The 19,796-nt window shown below is 46.9% G+C and overlaps 2 protein-coding genes across 3 annotated transcripts in view; one reads left to right on the top strand and one right to left on the bottom strand.

The window, feature by feature from the left end:
- PSMD1 (proteasome 26S subunit, non-ATPase 1) overlaps positions 1 to 19,796 on the top strand; it is a 114,747-nt gene that overhangs the window by 42,420 nt on the left and 52,531 nt on the right. The gene's annotated exons all lie outside the window — the stretch shown is intronic.
- HTR2B (5-hydroxytryptamine receptor 2B) lies at positions 10,028 to 19,388 on the bottom strand. Of its 2 annotated transcripts, XM_039369922.1 has the most exons (4): positions 18,898 to 19,388; positions 17,607 to 18,236; positions 14,249 to 14,449; positions 10,028 to 11,156 (listed from the first exon to the last, which is right to left on the bottom strand). In XM_039369922.1, exons 2-4 carry the CDS (start codon positions 17,869 to 17,871, stop codon positions 10,270 to 10,272), a joined length of 1,353 nt encoding a protein of 450 aa, XP_039225856.1. In that variant the 5' UTR covers positions 17,872 to 18,236; positions 18,898 to 19,388; the 3' UTR covers positions 10,028 to 10,269. The 2 variants fall into 2 exon arrangements, with proteins under 2 accessions (XP_039225856.1, XP_039225855.1); XM_039369921.1 differs by having other exon boundaries at positions 17,607 to 19,388.

The raw sequence follows: 19,796 nt of genomic DNA, 5'->3' as shown, positions 1-19,796 counted from the left end.
CACGCAACGGTCCTAAATGTGAGTCGGTTTGTCAAGCATCCCAAATGTAAATCATGTAGCCACAAGGATGCTGTGTGAAAAACGTCGTAAATCCCTTTTTTCAGTGGTGCTGTAACTGTCACTAAATGAACTTGCTTGGATAAAAAAAAGAGAAGAAAAGGAACACAATTTTATAGCTACTTGGAAACTGCTAATGTCATATCTTCCTGGGCTCCAAGATCACTGCAGATGGGGACTGCAGCCAAGAAATTAAAAGACACTTGCTCCTGGGGAGGAAAGCTACGGCAAATCTAGACAGCATACTAAAAAGCAGAGACATCCCTCTGCCAATAAAAGTATGTATAGTCAAGGCCCTGTTCTTCCCAGTTGCAATGTGTGGCTGTGAAAGTTGGACCATAAGAAAGTCTGAGAAAGGCCAAAGAATGGAGGCCTTTGAACTGTGGTGCTGGAGAAGACTCCTGCGAGTCCCCTGGACTGCAAGGCGATCCAACCGGTCAGTCCTAGAGGAGATCAACCCCGACTGCTCTTTAGAAGGCCAGATCCTGAAGTGAAAACTCAAGTACTTTGGCCACCTAATGAGAAGGAAGGACTCCCTGGAGAAGAGCTTCATGCTAGGAAAGATGGAGGGCAAGAGAAGAAGGGGACAACAGAGAATGAGATGGCTGGATGGAGTCACTGAAGCAGCGGGCGTGAGCTTCAATGGACTCCAGAAGATGGTAGAGGACCTGGAGGAACATTGTCCATGGGGTCACGATGGTTCGGACACGACTTCGCAACTAACAACAGCAAAGCCCAAATCACTTCTGCTAAAGCACGCCGTGTATTGTTCTTCACTTGAAATTATTTGAAAATAACTGACTTCTTCTCTTAATCTTTGGAACATGACTTGGATATCCAAGGCCAAAACTAAGGCAGATTTTAAAAAAAATCATTTTAAAAAAATTATTTCTCCCCATCTATAAACACTGGGCACTGGTGAATTAGGTCTTTTGCTGGAGAAGACTCCTGCGAGTCCCCCGGACTGCAAGGCGATCCAACCGGTCAGTCCTAGAGGAGATCAACACTGACTACTCTTTGGAAGACCAGATCCTGAAGTGGAAACTCAAGTACTTTGGCCCCCTAATGAGAAGGAAGGACTCCCTGGAGAAGAGCCTAATACTGGGAAAGATGGAGGGCAAGAGAAGAAGGGGACGACGGAGAAGGAGGTGGCTGGATGGAGTCCCTGAAGCAGGAGGCGTGAGCTTCAATGGACTCCAGAAGATGGTAGAAGACAGGAAGGCCTGGAGGGACGTTGTCCGTGGGGTCGCAATAGGTCGGGCACGACTTCGCAACTAACAACAACAATGTTGTGCTTGTCTCAAACTTGGCAGCTTGAGGCCTTCAGGCCCAGAATTCCCCAGCCAGCATGTCTGCGTTCTTGCTTGAATAAATAATGGAATCGGGGAAGGGAAGTCGGGAGAAGCTTCTCGCTGACATTCCGTTAATTAAGCCGAGTTTTCCTCCTGCTGTTTTTTTAAACCCCAGGAGTTCACATCGTGGGAGAGATAAACAAAGCCTCAAACTCTCCTCAAAAGAAGGCGTGATGTTCTTTCCATCCCACGTGGGTTTTCAGCCGATAGGTAGTCCTCGGCTTACGCCCACGATTGAGCCAAAAATTTCCGTTGTTTTCGCGAGACGCTTGTTAAGTGACTTTTGCCCCCATTTTTAACCAGCGTTCTTGCCACAGTTAAGGGGATCCCTGAAGTTATTAAGTTAGCAACCTGGCTGTTAAGGGTAATCTGATTTCCCTGTTGATTTTGCTTCTCAGAAAGTCGCAAACGGGGAATCATCCCGGCAGCCCGGGAAACAGCAACCGTCATAAATATGAGTCAGTGGCCGGGCATCTGAATTTTTGATCACCTGGCCACAGGGATGCTGCAAAGGTCATAGCCGCAAAAACGGGTCATCAGTCACTTTATCAAGTGCCATCGTAACATTGAACAGTCACTAAATGAACTGTTGCAAGTTAAGATGATTAGGGGACTGGAGGCTAAAACATACAAACATACGGTTGCTGGAATTGGGGATGTCTCGTTTAATGAAGAGAAGGATGAGGGGGGACATGATAGCAGTGTTCCAGTATCTCAGGGGCTGCCCCAAAGAAGAGGGAGTCAAGCTGTTCTCCAAAGTGCCTGAAGGCAGGACCAGTAGCAATGGATGGAAACTAATCAAGGAGAGAAGCAACCTGGAATTAAGGAGAAACTTCCTGACAGTTGGAACAATTAACCAGTGGAACTCCTTGCCTCCAGAAGCGGTGGATGCTCCAACACTGGAAGTTTTTAAGAAGAGACTGGACAGCCATTTGTCCAAAATAGTATAGGGCAGTGATGGCGAACCTTTTAGAGACCGAGTGCCCAAAAACTGACCCTGGCCCGCTCCACTCTCTGCTCCTGCCCTGCCCTCACCCCGTGCCCAATCCCACCTGCCCGTCCAGGGCCTACCCTAGATCGCCCAGGCAGCCTAGCAGCGCCATGGCGGCCATGGCCTCTGCACACGGCCCGCAGCATCAACTGTGTGCATTGGGGCGTGAGGGCCGAGTCTTGTCTACGCTGCCTGGCTGCCATGTCCTTGGCTGCGCTGAGTAGTTGAGTAGTCCTCGACTTACGACCGGTTGGGGGTCGCGGCATTAAAAAGGTTGAGAACCACTGGCCTAAAGCGAAAAGGTTTTATAAAACCCAGCTGAAGGCCTAGGACTGGGGCGACGGCATGCGTGCCCACAGAGAGGGCTCTGAGTGCCGCCTCTGGCACCCGTGCCATAGGTTCGCCACCACTGGGTTAGAGCGTTCCAAAATATATCTAGCAATTGAGCATTCACAGCACTGCTACAAAAAGCAAGCCCCCTCCCCCAGCCATAAAATGTAATTGAATTGGACATTCAGTCCCATGTTTTATCAGAGCGGTGGTAACCCTGGAGGGTTTACGACATCGCACTCCAGACAGGAGTTCCTTGACAGTCCTGCTTTGGCAGTTTTATATTGATGTGATGGCAGTAGGAGTATCTGGGAAGAATTTTATTTAATCCCGCGGGCCCTTGAAGACAAAAGTGGTTTTCTCCTTTGAAGGGAGGGCTTGGAATTTGAAGAGGGGTGGGAAAGAGGCAGCTGTAAAGAGGCGGTAGGCGTTCTAGAAGGCTTGAACCGGTATTGCGGGTAGCGGGGGATACGTTCAGTTGAAGGGTTTGGGAAAAGCAAACGTGGGTTATAGAAGAAAGTGGTTGGTTATGAGGGCGAAGGTTCCTTCTCTGAGCTTGTGGGGTGGTTTCCGAACGTAACCTCTTCAGCGGAGTTTAGGGCAGGGATCCCCAACCTTTTGGGCACCGGGGACCGGTTCCGTGGAGAGAGGTTTTTCCGTGGACCGGAGGGTGCGTGGTTTTGTGTGCTGCCCGTACCTTGCGGATGGGACTTTGCTTGTTTGTGCAGCTCAGTTGCTGGCATGCCACGGCCTGGTACTGGTCCATCATCATCATCATCATTATCTTTTATTCATTAAACATGAACCTCAGTCAACTGAACATTCAAATTGGCTGGCGCTGATGGTTGACACGGGTTGCTACCAGCATCCTAGGTGTCAGCCAGGTATCTCCTTAAAATATAAGATGTTCCGAGTAGCGCCTGGCCATCGAAACTGCATGAATATGGATGAAACGTGTAAATAGTGCTACCCATTGTCATCGGGGCACTGGGAACTACGTCCAAAAACTTTGCAAAATACATCAAGAAACTGCAGCTTCCTGCAATAACGCCAGCAATGTTACAAAAAACTGCGCTACTCAGAATTATTATTATTGTTGTTGTTGGTATTGTTATTATTATTATTGATCATCGCACAGTCAGCCAGATGTTCATATTGGATTTGGCATTTTTGTCTACCTCTCAAGTCCTCACCAAGCACCTGGGATAGGCAGATGTGGATGTTTGATGGTGTTACAGATCTCGTCGCAGGATGGAGGCAGTTCCTAGTAAGGCCGCCTTTTGCAATTGACTGATGGCGAATTTGTCAATGCCGATGAAGGTGTTCAACTGATGCTCCAGTTGTTTTGGGATTGCACCCAAGGGGCCTATTACTATTGGTACTACCCTTGCTTGCCTTTGCCACAGTCTTTCTATTTCTATTTGCAGGTCTTTGTATTTTGTTATCTTCTCCAGTTCATTATTATTATTATTATTATTATTATTATTATTATTATTATTATTATTGATCATCACACAGTCAGCCAGATGTTCAGACTGGATTTGGCATTTTTGTCTACCTATCGAGTCCTTCCCAAGGACCTGGGAGAGGCAGATGTGGATGTTTGATGGTATTATAGATCTCGTCGCAGGATGGAAGCGGTTCCTAGTAAGGCTGCCTTTTGCAATTGACTAATAGCGAATTTGTCAATGCCAATGGTGTTCAAGTGGTGCTCCAGTTGTTTTGGGATTCCACCCAAGGAGCCTATGACTATTGGTATTACCCTTGCTTGCTTTTGCCACAGTCTTTCTATTTCTATTTGTAGGTCTTTGTATTTTGTTATCTTCTCCATTTCTTTCTCTTCTATTCTGCTATCTCCAGGCACTGCCACGTCCACTATCCAGACTTTTTTGTCTTTCTTATCGACAATTGTTAAGTTCGGGGTGTGATGTGGCAGGTGCTTGTCTGTTTGAATTCTGAAGTCCCAGAGCAGCTTAATTTTATCATTTTCTATGACTTTCTCTATTTTATGATCCCACCAGTTCTTGCTTACAGGCAAATGATATTTCTTGCAGATCTTCCAATGCACCATTGTTGCTACTTTGTCATCATAATAACAATAATGATAATGATAATAATAATAATAACAACAACAACAATAATAATAATTTTGAACTTTTGTAAGGGGTGCGGGAATAGATCAGAAGCGTTCTAGGGGTGCCGGGTATAGAAAAGGTCGGGAGCCGCTACCTTAACGGGTCGTTAAGTGTGAAAAATGGTCCTAAGTCACTTTTTCAGTGTCGTTGTGACTAAAGAAATGGTTGTAAATCCAGAGCTGCCGGTATACCTTTTCTCAATTAATGTGGTTTTAGCCTTCCTGTGGAATTGATTTCCTGAGCTGATCTGCCCAGGCTTTTTTTAACCCCTGGAGCGGCATGTCTGCCCATCACCCTTAACTTAATGGATGTAACATTCACCCACTTCGCCTAAAAGGTTTGTTTGTATAATTCCTATTCTTATTTAATGGGTAAACGAGGCTATTCAGACTGTGAAGATTCTCGTGGAAATCTTGCTGCAGGCTTTCCCTAGGGGATCGTTATCAGATGCGGCACAGGAAGGAACGTGCTTAATTAAAGCGTGCGGTGACAGATGTGTTTACAACACAGCGCAACCACTGTGCTGAGCCCCTTGCCTCCCTGCTGTCATCTTTACAGAATTTAGATTTTAAAAAAATAAACTGGGGTCCCGGCTAAGAGGCAGAAGAACAACAACAACAAAAAGCCTAAATTGGCACCTGTGTCCACCTATCGCGTTGGAGCTGCCTGTTCTGCCAATTTACTTCCAGGTCAAATTCAAGATGCTGCCAACTGTCAAAGCGCCACATGGCTTGGGACCAGGCTATTTCAAGGTCCATCTCTCCCCTTTTATATCTTCCCGACCCACCAGAGAAGGGAGGCAGAAGGGAGGATGTTAGGGCTCCTCTCCCTTAAGGAGGCCCGTGTGGTGGGACCAAGGTAGGGCCTTCTCTGTGGTGGCTCCCTCCCTGTTATTTGAAGGTCCATCCTTTCCCAGTTATGTCTGCCCAGCTGACCAGAGAAGAGAGAGAGGGGGTGATAGGGATCCCCTCTCCTACGGAGGTCCGTGTGGTGGGACCAGGAAGAAGGGCCTTCTCTGTGGTGGCTCCCTTCCTGTTGTTTGAACATCCATCCTTTCCCAGTTATCTCTGCCCAGCCCACCAGAGAGGAGAGAGAGGGGGTGCTAGGGATCCCCTCTCCTACTGAGATCCGTGTGGTGGTACCAAGAAGTAGGGCCTTCTCTGTGGTGGCTCCCTCCCTGTTATTTGAAGGTCCATCCTTTCCCAGTTGTGTTTGCCCAGCCCACCAGAGAGGAGAGATGGGGGGTGCTAGGGGTCCCCTCTCCTAAGGAGGTCCGTGTGGTGGGATTAAGAATTAGGGCTTTCTCTGTGGTGGCTCCCTCCCTTTTATTTGAAGGTCCATCCTTCCCAGTTGTGTCTGCCCAGCCCACTAGAGAGGAGAGACGGGGGGGGGGTCTGCTAGGGATCCCCTCTCCTAAGGAGATCCGTGTGGTGGGACCAAGAAGTAGGGCCTTCTCTGTGGTGGCTCCCTCCTTGTTATTTGAAGGTCCACCCTTTCCTAGTTGTGTCTGCCTAGCCCACCAGAGAGGAGAGGCAGGGGATGCTAGGGGTCCCCTCTCCTAAGGAGGTCCATGTGGTGGGACCAAGAGGTAGGGCCTTCCCTGTGGTGGCTCCCTCTGTGTGTGGGACACCATCCCCATTGAGATAAGATCAGCCCCCCCCCCCCGTTTTGACAATCTTTTGAAAACTCCGAAGACCTGGTTCTGCGAAGAGCCCATCAATTGGTTGATTTGATTGTTGTCATCAGGGGAGTAGGGATTATGTTGTTGTTGTTGTTGTTGTTGTTGGTTTTTGTACTGCAGTTTTATTTCAGTAAGCCTCCCTAAGTCACCCTGAGCGGGTTGGGCGGCCGTCTAAATTTCCTCCATAAATGACATAAATAGCCATCATAAAGAAGTGCTCTTGAGTTCTAGGTTGCTTCTCTCCTTGGTTAAGTGTCCGTCCGTTGCTTCTTGTCAGGTGCTTTGGAGAAGAACAGAGAATGACCTAGTTGGGAGGGACCTTGGAGGTCTTCTAGTCCAGCCCCCTGCTCAAGCAGGAGACCCTCCTCAAGAAGGAGAAACATCTTTGGGCAAAGGTTTTGCTAGGGAAAGATTTTGGAGAGGGTGAAGTTCACAGGAAGCATCCGCTGGTTTTAGAAACGGAAAAGGGTGTCATCGCAAGGGTGTATTTGCAAAAATTTTGATTTTCAGCTCCAGCTCTCCTTTTGTGGGAGATGTTTTGGATTCAAGGGCAAGCTGAGATGGATAATCCCACGTACAATCCTAATTGAACCCCAAAATTTAACTCCCTCTTTTCTTCCCTCTTTCCCTCTCACCTTCCTTCCTCTTTCTTTCTTTCTTTCTTTCTTTCTTTCTTTCTTTCTTTCTTTCTTTCTTTCTTTCTTTCTTTCTTCCCTCCCTCCCTCCCTCCCTCCCTCCCCGTCCCCCTTCCTTCCTTCCTTCCTTCCTTCCTTCCTTCCTTCCTTCCTTCCTTCCTTCCTTCCTTCCTTCCTTCCTTCCTTCCTTTCTTCCCTCCTTTCTTCCTTCCTTCCCATCCCTCATTCCTTCCTCTTTCTTTTTTCTTTCTTTCCTCCCTCCCTCCCTCCCTCCCCTTCCCTCCTTCCTTCCTCTTCCTTCCTTCTTTCCTTCCCTCCCTCCCTCCTTCCTTCTTTCTTTCTTTCCTTCCTTCCTTCTTTCCTTTCTCCTTCCCTTCCTTCCTACCTGCCCTCTTTCTTTCTTTCTTTCTTTCTTTCTTTCTTTCTTTCTTTCTTTCTTTCTTTCTTTCTTTCTTTCTTTCTTTCTTCCCTCTTTCCTTTCCATCCCCCTTCCTTCCTTCTTTCCTTCCTTCCCTTCCTTCCTATCCCTCCCTTCCTTCCTTTCTTTTTCTTTCCTCTCTCCCTCCCTCTCCTTCTTTCTTTCTTCCCTCCTTCCTTTCTTCCTTCCCTTCCTTCCTCTTCCTTCCTTTTTTCTTTCTTTCCTTCCTTCCTTCTTTCCCTTCCTTTCTTCCTCCTTCTCTTCTTCCCTTCTTCCTTTCTTTCTTTCTTTCTTTCTTCCTTTCTTCCTTCCCATCCCTCCTTCCTTCCTTCCTTCCTTCCTTCCTCCCTCCCTCCCTCCCTGCCCTCCTCTCTCTGTCTCTCTCTCTTTCTCTCTTTCTTTCACCACATACATCAAAAGAGGTCCAGAACTAGTTTGTAACTCATGCTGTCAGGATCAAAAGAAGGGAAACAAAGCCATTGTCCTAGGGGGGCAGGAGGCTGAAATAAAGCACTGCTTTCAATTTCAGCTCTTTTATTTCTTGCTTCTCCTTGCAGTTGTCACCATTAATTTTAGTGTCCTCCTCAACGCCCTTCAAGCGGCTAGATAAAACATCCGATATTTCTCCAGGTACTTGGAATCTTTTGTTCCTTTTGAAAAAGGCAGCCCACCGTCGGGCGAATTTAAATTACATGGCAGTGTGATACGATCGCCAATTTGACCTCCTCTGAGTTGTTTGGGGCGAAGTACGCGCTCTTTCTGAGATTATGAATCGTAATACTCTTTGATTTTTCATTCTGCTTGAAGACGGAATATATATGCCCAGCACACTGTTAACCGTTCCTCTGAGACTTAAGAGCATACATTAACGAAAGTTCAAAAATTACATCGAGCTGAGTTAATTAAAGGCTAGGCACTTCAGCCAAGCGACGTACTTTGGGCATTCCTGGGGGACATTCGAATAAGCTCTGCAGGGATTATTTCTCACTTTCTTTTTCGGCCCTGGGTGCACACAGAAAGACCTTGACTTACGGCCGCCATTGAGCCCCAACATTTGCGTTGCTAAGTGAGACGTCTGTTAAGTGAATTTTGCCCCATTTTACGACCTTCCTCGTCACGTTTGTTAAGGCAATCACGGCAGTTGTTAAATGAATAACACAGTTGTTAAGTGAATCTGGCTTCCCCATTGACTTTGATGATCAGAAGGTTGCAAAAGGTGATCCTGGGGGGGGGGGGACACCGTGACCATCATAAGTATGAGTCAGTTGCCAAGTGTCTAAATTTTTGATCACCTTTGGGGGTCTACGGGGATGCTGCGACGGTTGTTAAGTCTGAAAGAACAGCCCTAGGTCCCTTTTTCCAGTGCTCTTATAACTTTGAAAAAGTCACTAAACAAACTGTTGTAAAGTCAAGGGCTGCCTGTATTTCATTGTTGCCCCAAACCATGAGATCTTAATAACAACAACAACAACAACAATAAAGTTGGAAGGGACCTTGGAGGTCTTCTAGTCCAACCCCCTGCTCAGGCAGGAAACCCTATACCCTTTCAAACAAATGGCTGTCTAGTCTCTTCTTAAAAACTTCCAGTGTTGGAGCATTCACCACTTCTGGAGGCAGGTTGTTCCACTGGTTAATTGTTCTAACTGTGAGGAAGTTTCTCCTTAGTTCTAGGTTGCTTCTCTCCTTGATGAGTTTCCATCCATTGCTTCTTGTCCTGCCTTTGAGTGGTTTGGAGAATAGCTTGACTCCCTCTTCTTTGGGGTAGCCCCTGAGATATTGGAGCGCTGCTATCATGTCACCCTTACTTCTTCTCTTCATTAAACTAGACATACCCAATTCCAGCAGCCGTTCCTTGTATGTTTTAGCCTCCAGTCCCCTGATCATCTTTGCTGCTCTGCACTCTTTGTAGCGTCTCAACATCTTCCTTCCCTCCCAGGTGGGCCCCCAAACTGTAAAGATTGGGGACCACTGCCGTAGACGACGAGAGCAGAGTTAAAGCATTTGGAAATAGCCGGGTCTTTAATCTTCCCTTGTTCTTTGGGAAGAAGACGCTAATGCAGGGGTCCCCAACCCCCAGTCCGTGGACCGGTACTGTGCCGTGGCATGCCAGCAACCGGTCCGCACAAACAAGCAGAGCCCCATCCACGGGATGCAGGCAGTACACAAAGCCACACACAGTCCGGTCCACGGAAAAACCTTTCTCCACGGAACAAGTCCCCGGTGCCCAAAACGTTGGGGACCTCTGCGCTAATGAATTCCTAAATGAGCTTAAGATACACACTTTATTTCTAAGCATAAGCACCCTTGTGTAAAAGACACCGAGCCTGCACATGTTTGAAAAAAAAAGTAGTCCTTTGCCTTTGTGTCACATTGTGCGTGCGTCTGTTTAAATAAATCGGCGATGAGGAATCGGAGACCCGAGACTTGCCATAGCTGTATTTATTTATTGAGGCTCCTCTGTTTATAAACCACAGTGCTGGAAGGCTTGCTTTACCTCTTACACTGGAGTAAACGGTGGCGGTCCTGGCGCAAGAGAAGGCCAATTCTTAAAACTGCAATTAGGAATCATATAAATAACGGAGGAAAACAATATATATATATATATTTATATATATACATACTGGCATTTCCTGACAGGCTTCGCACGCGCCGTGTGCGCTTTCCCCCAGGCTACACGTTGCTGGCTTGTTCTTCTGTTTTGTCCACTTCGTGCTCGGTCAGGAGCAACGTGTCCAGCAGGATGGCCGAGGACTGGATGGGGGAGCTACAAAGCCGGTGGTTTTGGTAGCCGACTGGATTGATGCCGTTCCGCCTCCCGTGGTGCATCATAAAAAGCTTTGAGTTCTCCGTCACCGAATTTCTGAACGAGAGTCTGGCGGAGGCTTTCCGCGAGGCAGTTCCGGCCGCCGAAGTCTGGTAATTGCAGGTGATGTACCTGCCAAAGGCTTGCCTGAACGTCTTGTTGAAAAGGGTGTAGACCAGCGGATTGACCCCCGAGGAGACGTAGCCGATCCAGACGAAGATCTCCATCAGCATTTGGATAAATTCCTCGCTGCAGGATTCGCACAACACCGAGGTGATGTTGGTGATGAAGAAGGGACACCACATCACCAGAAAGAGGAAGAACACGATCCCCAGCACCTTCGACGCCCGCTGTTCGTTGGTGATCGATTGCACCGACTTTTTCCCGACGGTGGACATCCTGCGGACCAGCTGCTCTTCGTTCCCGTTCGGCAAAGATTTGTCCTTACGGGAGCCGTCCAGCATGGCGATTTTTTCCGGCGAGGATCCGGGCATCGTCTCCCGCTGGAAGACGGTGGAGATGGTGCTCCAGGTCAGGCGTTGAGGCGGCTTGTTGATCAGGTAAGCCTTCTTGTGCAGAACCCGGATTGTCAGGAAGTAACTCACCACCATGATGGCCAGCGGGACGAAGAAGGCCGCTATTGAACCGTACAGGATGAAGTCTCCGAAACGACTGGGCTTCAGCACGCAAGTGAAGTTTTGGAAGTTGACGCCGTTCTCTTCTATCCCGCGAATCGGGATTGGAATAGCGATGCCTGGAAGAGAAGCAGAAATCCAGTCAGCTTCGGTCTCTCTCTATATATGTGTGTGGAAAGGTGGACCTCGGAAAAATTTGAGGAGTGACACTGTGATTGGGAAGATCTGCAGGTGGCAGCCCAAATGGTCCTCTGGATACCACCACAAGAGAAGCTTTGTAGCTCAGGGTTGAACTGTGGAGTCCTTGGTGCTCTCTGAGCTGGGTGGTTTCCTTGCAGACGTCTCATTACCCGACTAGGTAACATCATCAGTGTTAGAAGGGAGAAGGGTTTGCGGAGAGGAGGACAATGGGGTCCTTGTGCTCTCTGAGTTTGGTGTCCTTGCAGACATTTCATTATCCAACTAAGGAACATCAGTGCTAGAAGGGAGCGGAGTTTGCAGAGAGGAGGAGGAGGACTATGGTGGCCTTGGTGCTCTCTGAATTGGGTGGTTTCCTTGCAGACATGTCATTGCCCAAGCAGGTAACATCATCTGTACTAGAAGAGGGAGGGGGAGAGGAGGGGGAGGAAGACGACAACAACTGTGGGGTCCTTGGTACTCTCTGAGCTTAGTGTTTTTCTTGCAGATCTTCCATTGCCCAACTCGGTGACATCAGTGATGTTGTTGATGATGTCACTGATAATGCTCCCTAGTTGGGTCATGAAACGTCTGCAAGGAAACCACCAGGGTTAGAGAGCACCCCACAGTCTTCCGGATGAACATCCCCCACCCTGCGAGACATGGCTGCATCTGTTTTCTTTCAGATGCATCGTCAGCCAGAGACTCAGAGAAGAGTCACCACGATGTAAAAAAGACGTTGAGACTCTAGAAAGAGTGCAGAGAAGACAACAAAGATGTTTAGGGGAACTGGAGGCTAAAACATACAAGGAATGGTTGCTGGAATTGGGCATGTCCAGTTTAATGAAGAGAAGGACGAGGGGAGACGTGATAGCAGTCTTCCAATATCTCAGGGGCTGCCCCAAAGAAGAGGAAGTCAAGCTATTCTCCAAAGCGCCTGAAGACAGGACAAGAAGCAACGGATGGAAACTGAGCAAGGAGAGAAGCAACCTGGAACTAAGGAGAAACTTCCTGACAGTGAGAACAATTAACCAGTGGAACTCCTTGCCTCCAGAAGCGGTGAATGCTCCAACACTGGAAGCTTTTAAGAAGAGACTGGACGGCCACTTGTCTGAAATGGTACAGGGGACTACCTGTATATGTACACATGTGTGTTTGTATGTGTACTTACATGTACACACACAAAGATATTTATATAGGTAGTCCTCAAGTTACAATCACAATTGAACCCAAAATTTCCATTGCTAAGCAAAACAGTTGTTTAGCCATGAAAGCCATCTGGGTGATTGGGCCAATCATCAGGAGACTGTGAGTTCTAGTTCTGCCTTAGTCATGAAAGGTGGCTGGGTGACTTTGGGCCAATCATCAGGAGACTGTGAGTTCCAGTCCTGCCTTAGTCATGAAAGCCGGGTGGATGACTTTGAGCCAATCACCAGGAGGCGGTGAGTTCCAGTCCCGCCTTAGCCGTGAAAGTCAGCTTGGTGACTTTTCAATCACCAGGTGACGGTGAGTTCTAATCCCGCCTTAGGCATGAAAGCCGGCTGGGTGACTTTGAGCCAGTCACTCTTCCTCAGTCCAATCCACCTCGCAGGGCGGTGGTTGTGGGGAAAAGAGGAAGGTGTGTGGGGTATGTTCCCCGCCTTGATTTATTTGTAAAAAGGATAAAGTGGGATATAAATAAAGAAGAACAGCAGCAAAATATTCAAGATCCGATTTTATTGGATACATGGGAGACAATTTGGGTTAGAAATGTAAAATTTACTCAAGCGCAAAATTTAAGAGAAAATTTTTATAAGATATTCTATAGACGCCTTTTGGATCCCCAAAAGTTGTCCCGCATGTATCCGAATTTACAGATGGAGATGTGGAAATTTAGATGCAACTTATTTTCATATCTGGTGGACTTGTAGAGATATTAAAGCTTTTTGGATTAAGATTTGGTGGAATATTCAAAAGATTTTTAAGAGAAAGATAAAAGTTTACTCCGCAATTATTTTTGTTGGGTATTATTGTAGATTTTGATGTTAAAGAAATCAATTTGATGTTGAATCTTATAACAGCTGCAAGATTATTGGTGGGGCAATATTGGAAGAAAAACTCTTTGCCTACTATGGAAGAATGGATACTTAAGGTGTCTAATTTAGCAGAAATGGCGAAAATCTCCGCCTATTTGAAGGACCATTCACAAGAAAGATACATTATGGTTTGGAGAAGATGGATTGATTACATTCAAAAGAAAGATGAGACTGAAAAGTATTATCTTGCTTTTGAGTAGATTTTAGATAATTATTAATAGTTTTAATTATATTATTATTATTGTTTTAATTTGCTAATATTTGTTTTGAGAAGGAGTTAAAGTGTGTTATGGTTTTGATCGATAGTATAGTTGGTTTATGTTAGTTAGATTATGTTTGTTTATTCGTTACCCTGTAATCCAGTGGTTCTCAACCTGTGGGTCGGGACCCCATTTGGGGTCGAACGACCATTTCACGGGGGTCGCCAAACAACGCAGTCCGCCATTTTTTTTCCCCGTTTTCCTTAGCTGTGCTACTCCCTTTTATTCTATTGGCTTTTGAAAGCCAATAGAAGAGACTCTCTTGAATAGAGTCTAATTCTATTGGCTTTCCAAAGCCAATAGGAATTGTCCGGGCTGTCTCTGCCCTGCTGAGCCCGCCAAAAGTCCCCTTCTGCAAACGGGGCTGCACCAGTTGAGTAGTCCTCGACTTACGACCGGTTGAGTGGTCCTCGACTTACGACCGGTTGGGGGTCGCGGCATTAAAAAGGCGGAGAACCACTGGTGTAATCAGCTCTGGGAAGTGGGGGAGGGGGGGAAGGGGAGAGGGATGGGAGGGTTTATATTGTAATAAATTTTTTAAAAACTTTTAATTAAAAAAACAAAAAGAGCAACAGCAGCAACAACAAAATCACTCAGAGCCTGGCTTTCACTTCTGGGCCTGCCCGTTCTCTCTCCCTCCCTTCTCCAGTGCCATTTTATAACTTCGAGCTGCGAGTTAACCAGTTTTCCCCCACCTACCGATGGAGATCAGCCAGACGACGGATATTTTGATGAGCGTGGTTGCCCGTGAGTTGTACTGGCTGGCCTGGATCGGCTTTTTGATGGCCACGTAGCGGTCCAGGGAGATGGCGCAGAGGTGCATAATGGAGGCCGTGGAAAAGAGGACGTCGAGGAACAGCCAGGCGGGGCAGAGATAGGCTGGAAGCGGCCAGGGTTTTTCTGGAAAAAAAAAAAATCAGAATATTTTTGGGGTCGTGGATAAAGGAAGGGTTGGGTCAGGGAACGTCTCCAGGAAGCCCTCCGCTTGCCACAGTTCATTTAGTGGTGGTTCGAAGTTAGAAAATGAAGTCGGTAAATGAAGAGGCTAGGCCAGGGGTAGGCAGCCTTGGCTCTTTTATGACTCGTGGACTTCAACTCCCAGAATTCCTGAGGCAGCGTGGGGGAACTATGGCCCCTTCATGACTCGTGGACTTCAACTCCCAGAATTCCTGAGCCAGCATGGTGGAACTATGGCCCTTCATAACTTGCGGACTTCAACTCCCAGAATTCCTGAGCCAGCATGGGGGAACTATGGCCCCTTCATGACTCGTGGACTTCAACTCCCAGAATTCCTGAGGCAGCGTGGGGGAACTATGGCCCCTTCATGACTTCTGGACTTCAACTCCCAGAATTCCTGAGCCAGCATGGGGGAACTATTGCCCCTTCATGACTCGTGGACTTCAAGTCCCAGAATTTCTGAGCCACCATGGCTCAGCTTGGAAACCTCTCCCCTCAGCATGGCTGGCTCAGGAATTCTGGGAATTGAAGTCCATGACTCATGAAGGGGCCATAGTTCCCCCATGCTGGCTGAGGAATTCTGGGAGTTGAAGTCCACAAGTCATAAAAGAGCCAAGGCTGCGTACCCCTGGTCTAGTAACCTAAACTATAATATCAATCCTTAAACTGTGGGGCACGTTAGTCGTTGAATACTAAAGTGTACCTCTGGGCTGGACAGTCACTTGACTGGGATGGTATAGGTTCTCCTGCTTTAGCAGGGGGCTAGACTAGAAGACCTCCAGGGTCCCTTCCAGCTGAATTCTATTCTACTGAAAAAAGTGACTTACGACCATTTTTCACACTCATGACCATTGCCTCATCCCCACGGTCACATGATCAAAATTCGGCCGCTTGGCAACTGACTCGTATTTACGACTGTTGCAGTTTCCCCCACGGGGGGGAGTCATGCGATCATCTTTTGTGATCTTCTGACAAGCAGTGACTCACTTAACAACTGTGACAAAAATGGTGGTAAAATGGATAAAACTGTCTTGTTTAGCAACGGAAAATTTGGGCCCATTTTTGGCCGTAAATCACTCTCAGTATTGACTATGTTGTGAACATTCTTGACTTAGGATCACCTTTTGACTAGCTGAGGAACTGCAGTGATTCACTTAATAACGGTGGCCAGAAAGGTTGTAAAATGGGCTGGCTGGGGAATTCTGGGAGTTGAAGTCCACAAGTCTTAAAGTCCCACAGGTCTTAAAGTTGCCACGGGGAATTCTGGGAGTTGAAGTCCATAGGCCTTAAAGTTGCCAAGAATAGGACACCCCTGGGGTAGGTCTTTGCTGACTGAAGAATTCTGGGAGTTGAAGTCCACAAGTCTTCAAAGGTCTTAAAGTTGCCATGGAGAATTCTGGGAGTTGAAGTCTACAGGTCTTAAAAGTGGCCAGGGTTGGACACTTCTGCCTTAAGGCTTGACTGTGATTGATGAGAACGAGTTTTGCTTCAACATCTGAATTTTTCCCCCCCTTTTTAGCAGCTTCTGAATCTGCAGGATTCAGATTAGTTTGTTGCAGCCCCACTTGACAATTAAGCAAAACGTGATAGTACCAGCTTCTACAAGCGCCCTAATAAATTTGCTTGTTGTTTTAAGGAGACACAAAATATTAAAATACTGCAATGCCACAGCCATCCTTTGAGGTATTTACAGGCAGTCCTCAGCTTGCAACCATTCATTTAGTGACTGGTCAAAGTTTCAACTGTACTGAAAAAAATTTGGGTGATTGGCAACTGGCATGTATTTACAATCTTTGCAGCACGCCCAGGTCATGTGGATGCGATTTACCACCTTCCTAGCCAGCATCAGGCAAGGAGGATGCCAGATTGGATTAATGACCCCTTGATTCATTTAACAACTGCCACGATTTGCTTAACGACCGTGGCCAAAAGAGTTTGTAAAGTTGGGTGCGACTCCCACTTTGCTTAACTATAAAAATTCTGGCCTGAACTGTTTGTCGTGTGTTGAGGACTGTCTGCGTGGTGATCCTTCCACTTGGCTAGATTCAGAATCGTCCTCACGGTCTTTGTTAAACCCAATCCGGTTTTAAACTTACTTGGCGGGCCAGATTTGTGTCTAATTATTTATTTGTTGAATTTACTGATGACTTTTCCAACCAGCTCTCCAGGCTTCAAATTATCTTCGTTATCTGTTTACATCAGAAGTGAATAATAGGAACTGAAGCCCACCAAGGGGGGAATCAGAATGAGTTTAAGGGACAGAAAACACTTAACTGAACCAGGAATTGGGTATGCCTAATGGACATGGCAGCAGCCTTCCAATCTCTCAGGGGCTGCCCCAAAGAAGAGGGAGTCAAGCTCTTCTCCAAAGCGCCTGAAGGCAGGACAAGAAGCAACGGGTGGAAACCCATCAAGGAGAGAAGCAACCTGGAACTAAGGAGAAACTTCCTGACAGTCAGAACAATCAACCAGTGGAACAAGCTGCCTCCAGAAGCGGTGAATGCTCCAACACTGGAGGTTTTCAAGAAGAGACTGGACAGCCATTGGTCTGAAATGGTGTAGGGTCTCCTGCCTGAGCAGGGGGTTGGACTAGATGACCTCCAAGGTCCTTTCCAACTCTGTTAATCTGTATTCTCAATGGTACAAGGTCTCCTGCTTGAGCAGAGGGTTGGACTAGAAGACCTTCAAGGTCCCTCGGAGGGGTCTCGACAAAGAAGAGGAGGTCAAGCTATTCACCAAAGCACCTTAGGGTAGGACAAGAAGCAACAGATGGGAACTAACCAAGGAGAGAAGCAACCTAGAACTAAGGAGAAACTTCCTGACCGTGAGAACAATTCATCCGTGGAACGACTTGCCACTGGAAGTGGTGGGTGCTCCATCAGTGGAGGTTTTTAAGAGCAGATTGCACAGCCCTTTGTCTGAAATGTTATAGGGTTTCCTCCTTGAGCAGAGGTTAGACTAGAAGACCTCCAAGGTCCCTTCCAACTCCGCTAATTCTGTTGTTCTGGTTGACTTACCACACCCAAGGTCTTCACCAACCCGGGAAACGCACTTCTTCTGCCTTAAAACGTTGGGAGGGCGATCCGGACTCGGTACTTACCAAACAACAGAGTTAGCAGGGCTATGGGCATCACAAAGAGCCCAACGAGCAGATCGGCCACCGCCAAAGACATCAGGAAGTAATTGGTGGCATACTGTAATTTTTTCTCCAAAGATACGGCCAGTATGACGAGGATATTCCCTCCGATGGTGGGTATGATGACGATCAGGGTGAGCAGACCGGCCCAGCGTAGTATATTCCATTCTCCAGGGTTGATCTGCGCAGATCCATTGCTGAGGTCAGATGTGTTCAAAAGCAAGTCCATCTTGGTGACCAGGGCTTAAAATTGGTATCTTATTTAAACATTTCCCAGAATCTGGACACTTGGTCTTCCTAAGCAGCCCTCCAACATTTTCATGAACGACCAGCATGATGTAAACGTCTCATTGGACCTGGTCCAGTCGATGCAATCTCCCAATTTTTTGTCCAGGTCCTTCCTCAAAAACCCACCTAAATTTAAAAATCCGTGCTTGCTAGCCCTTGGCCCATTTATAGATCCTCGTCCCCGGGCTAATTGTGGAAAAGACTCCTTTAAAAATCAGTGATTGTCGAAGAGCGAGGTTGCAAACAACTCTTGGGTCTTCTTCGCACGGGGCATCCGGATCCCGAACTTGTTCCGAAGAGATCTCTCTAAGTAATCAAAGCAGTGATTTATAATTATTACACAGAAATGCAAAGGGTTTGGCTTTTGTTGAAAATAACCTGTCTTATGCAAAGTTGGGTCATTGTAATCCGATCGGTGGCGAAATAAAATAAAAATATATTCTCTCCACTCCTTTTCTTCAATCGTCGACATGCGTGAGTTCCATTTTTTATTTTTATTTTTTATGTTGAATTTGTTTTCTGGGCGGGGGGGAAAGATTGCAATCCATATTTTCTGGTGGAAAAAAATCGTACAAATATCACTTCAGGAGGTTATGGACGCTAACGCTATAATTCTGTACCTGTCAGTTCACAATTAATTGTTTTTTATATATTCCACGGAGCTTATTCTACGTAAGGGAATGTAGGTTTTTCACCCCGAAACTATTATTATCGTCAGTTATTTATCTGGCTTGGAAAATAGTAATTACTGGCCAGGGATGGACTGTACGTTCTTAAATAAAATGTTAAATCCTCAATTTAAACCCCTTTCCAACAATAAATCTACAGGGGACCTTTTGAGACTTTTGATCTTTCCCCCTTATTATTTTGACAGTCCTTTCAGCCTCCCAAATTTGATCCCATTCTTATTCTGCCTTCTCACCCCAAGAATTACCGTCCCGTAGCTAAGAATCCGCAAAAGTCTTACCTTGATTTTATTTATTTATTCCTCTCTCTCTCTCTCTCTCTCTCTCTCTCTCTGGAATTTAAAAGAATTCTCTTAGTCCATAAACCAGAGACATCTCTTCCCCAAAGTGTCCCGGGAATGTGCCGGCTTCTGGTTTATAACACTGGATTTTTATTTTTATTTTTTTAAAAAAAGACTTGTCTTGAGATTGCCTTGCGTTCTTCAATGCCACCGGCTCCTTCTGGCGACGGAGATTTCTTCTAGTGCGGTTAGCTTCTTTGCAAGATTGTGATTGCCTGCTGGGGTCAGGTCCAGAAAGAGGAGGAGGGGGAGGAGGAGGAGGAGGAGGAGGAGGAGGAGGAGGAGGAGGAGAGCACTTGAATGAAAGATTCCCTCCCCTTGTCCAGCTGTCATTTTTTTGTTTAGCAATTTTAGCTATTTCTACATTACTTGATCGATGCTTCCCAGCCCTGCCTTGCTCTCTCTGCACAGCTTTCCCGGCTCAATTTACAAGCCTGCCTAGAGCATCTGCTGATGGACTCGCTCAGCGCTTCCAGCTTCGGAGCTGGAACGCAAAGTTAGGAACGACTCAAGCCGAGATTCCCACCCGCTCCCTCCCTCGCTCCCTCCCTCGCTCACCCTTCTGTAGTTTTTTTTTTAACGCACACATTGTTGGCGCTGGTTTTCGCCTGCAGATGATGCAGCCTTCAGCCCTTCTTTGCGGCTTCGGCGAGCGAGCAGAAAAAGCATTTTTTTAAAAAGATATTTTTTTTTTGCACCAGGAGCAAGGGATAAATTGTTACTACAGGTAGTTCTCGGCTTACAACCGTTCCTTTACTGACCTGTCGGAAGCCGCAGCGGCCCGGCAAAAAAGGATTTCTGACCGGTTTGCATGCTTAGATGACCATCGCGGCCTCCCC

The sequence above is a fragment of the Crotalus tigris genome, unplaced genomic scaffold, assembly GCF_016545835.1.
Source record: "Crotalus tigris isolate CLP2741 ecotype Arizona unplaced genomic scaffold, ASM1654583v1 scf7180000021321.634910, whole genome shotgun sequence".
Lineage (NCBI taxonomy): Eukaryota > Metazoa > Chordata > Lepidosauria > Squamata > Viperidae > Crotalus > Crotalus tigris.
The sequence above is the reverse complement of the archived record's forward strand: the minus strand, read 5'-3'. Positions and strand labels throughout refer to the sequence as shown.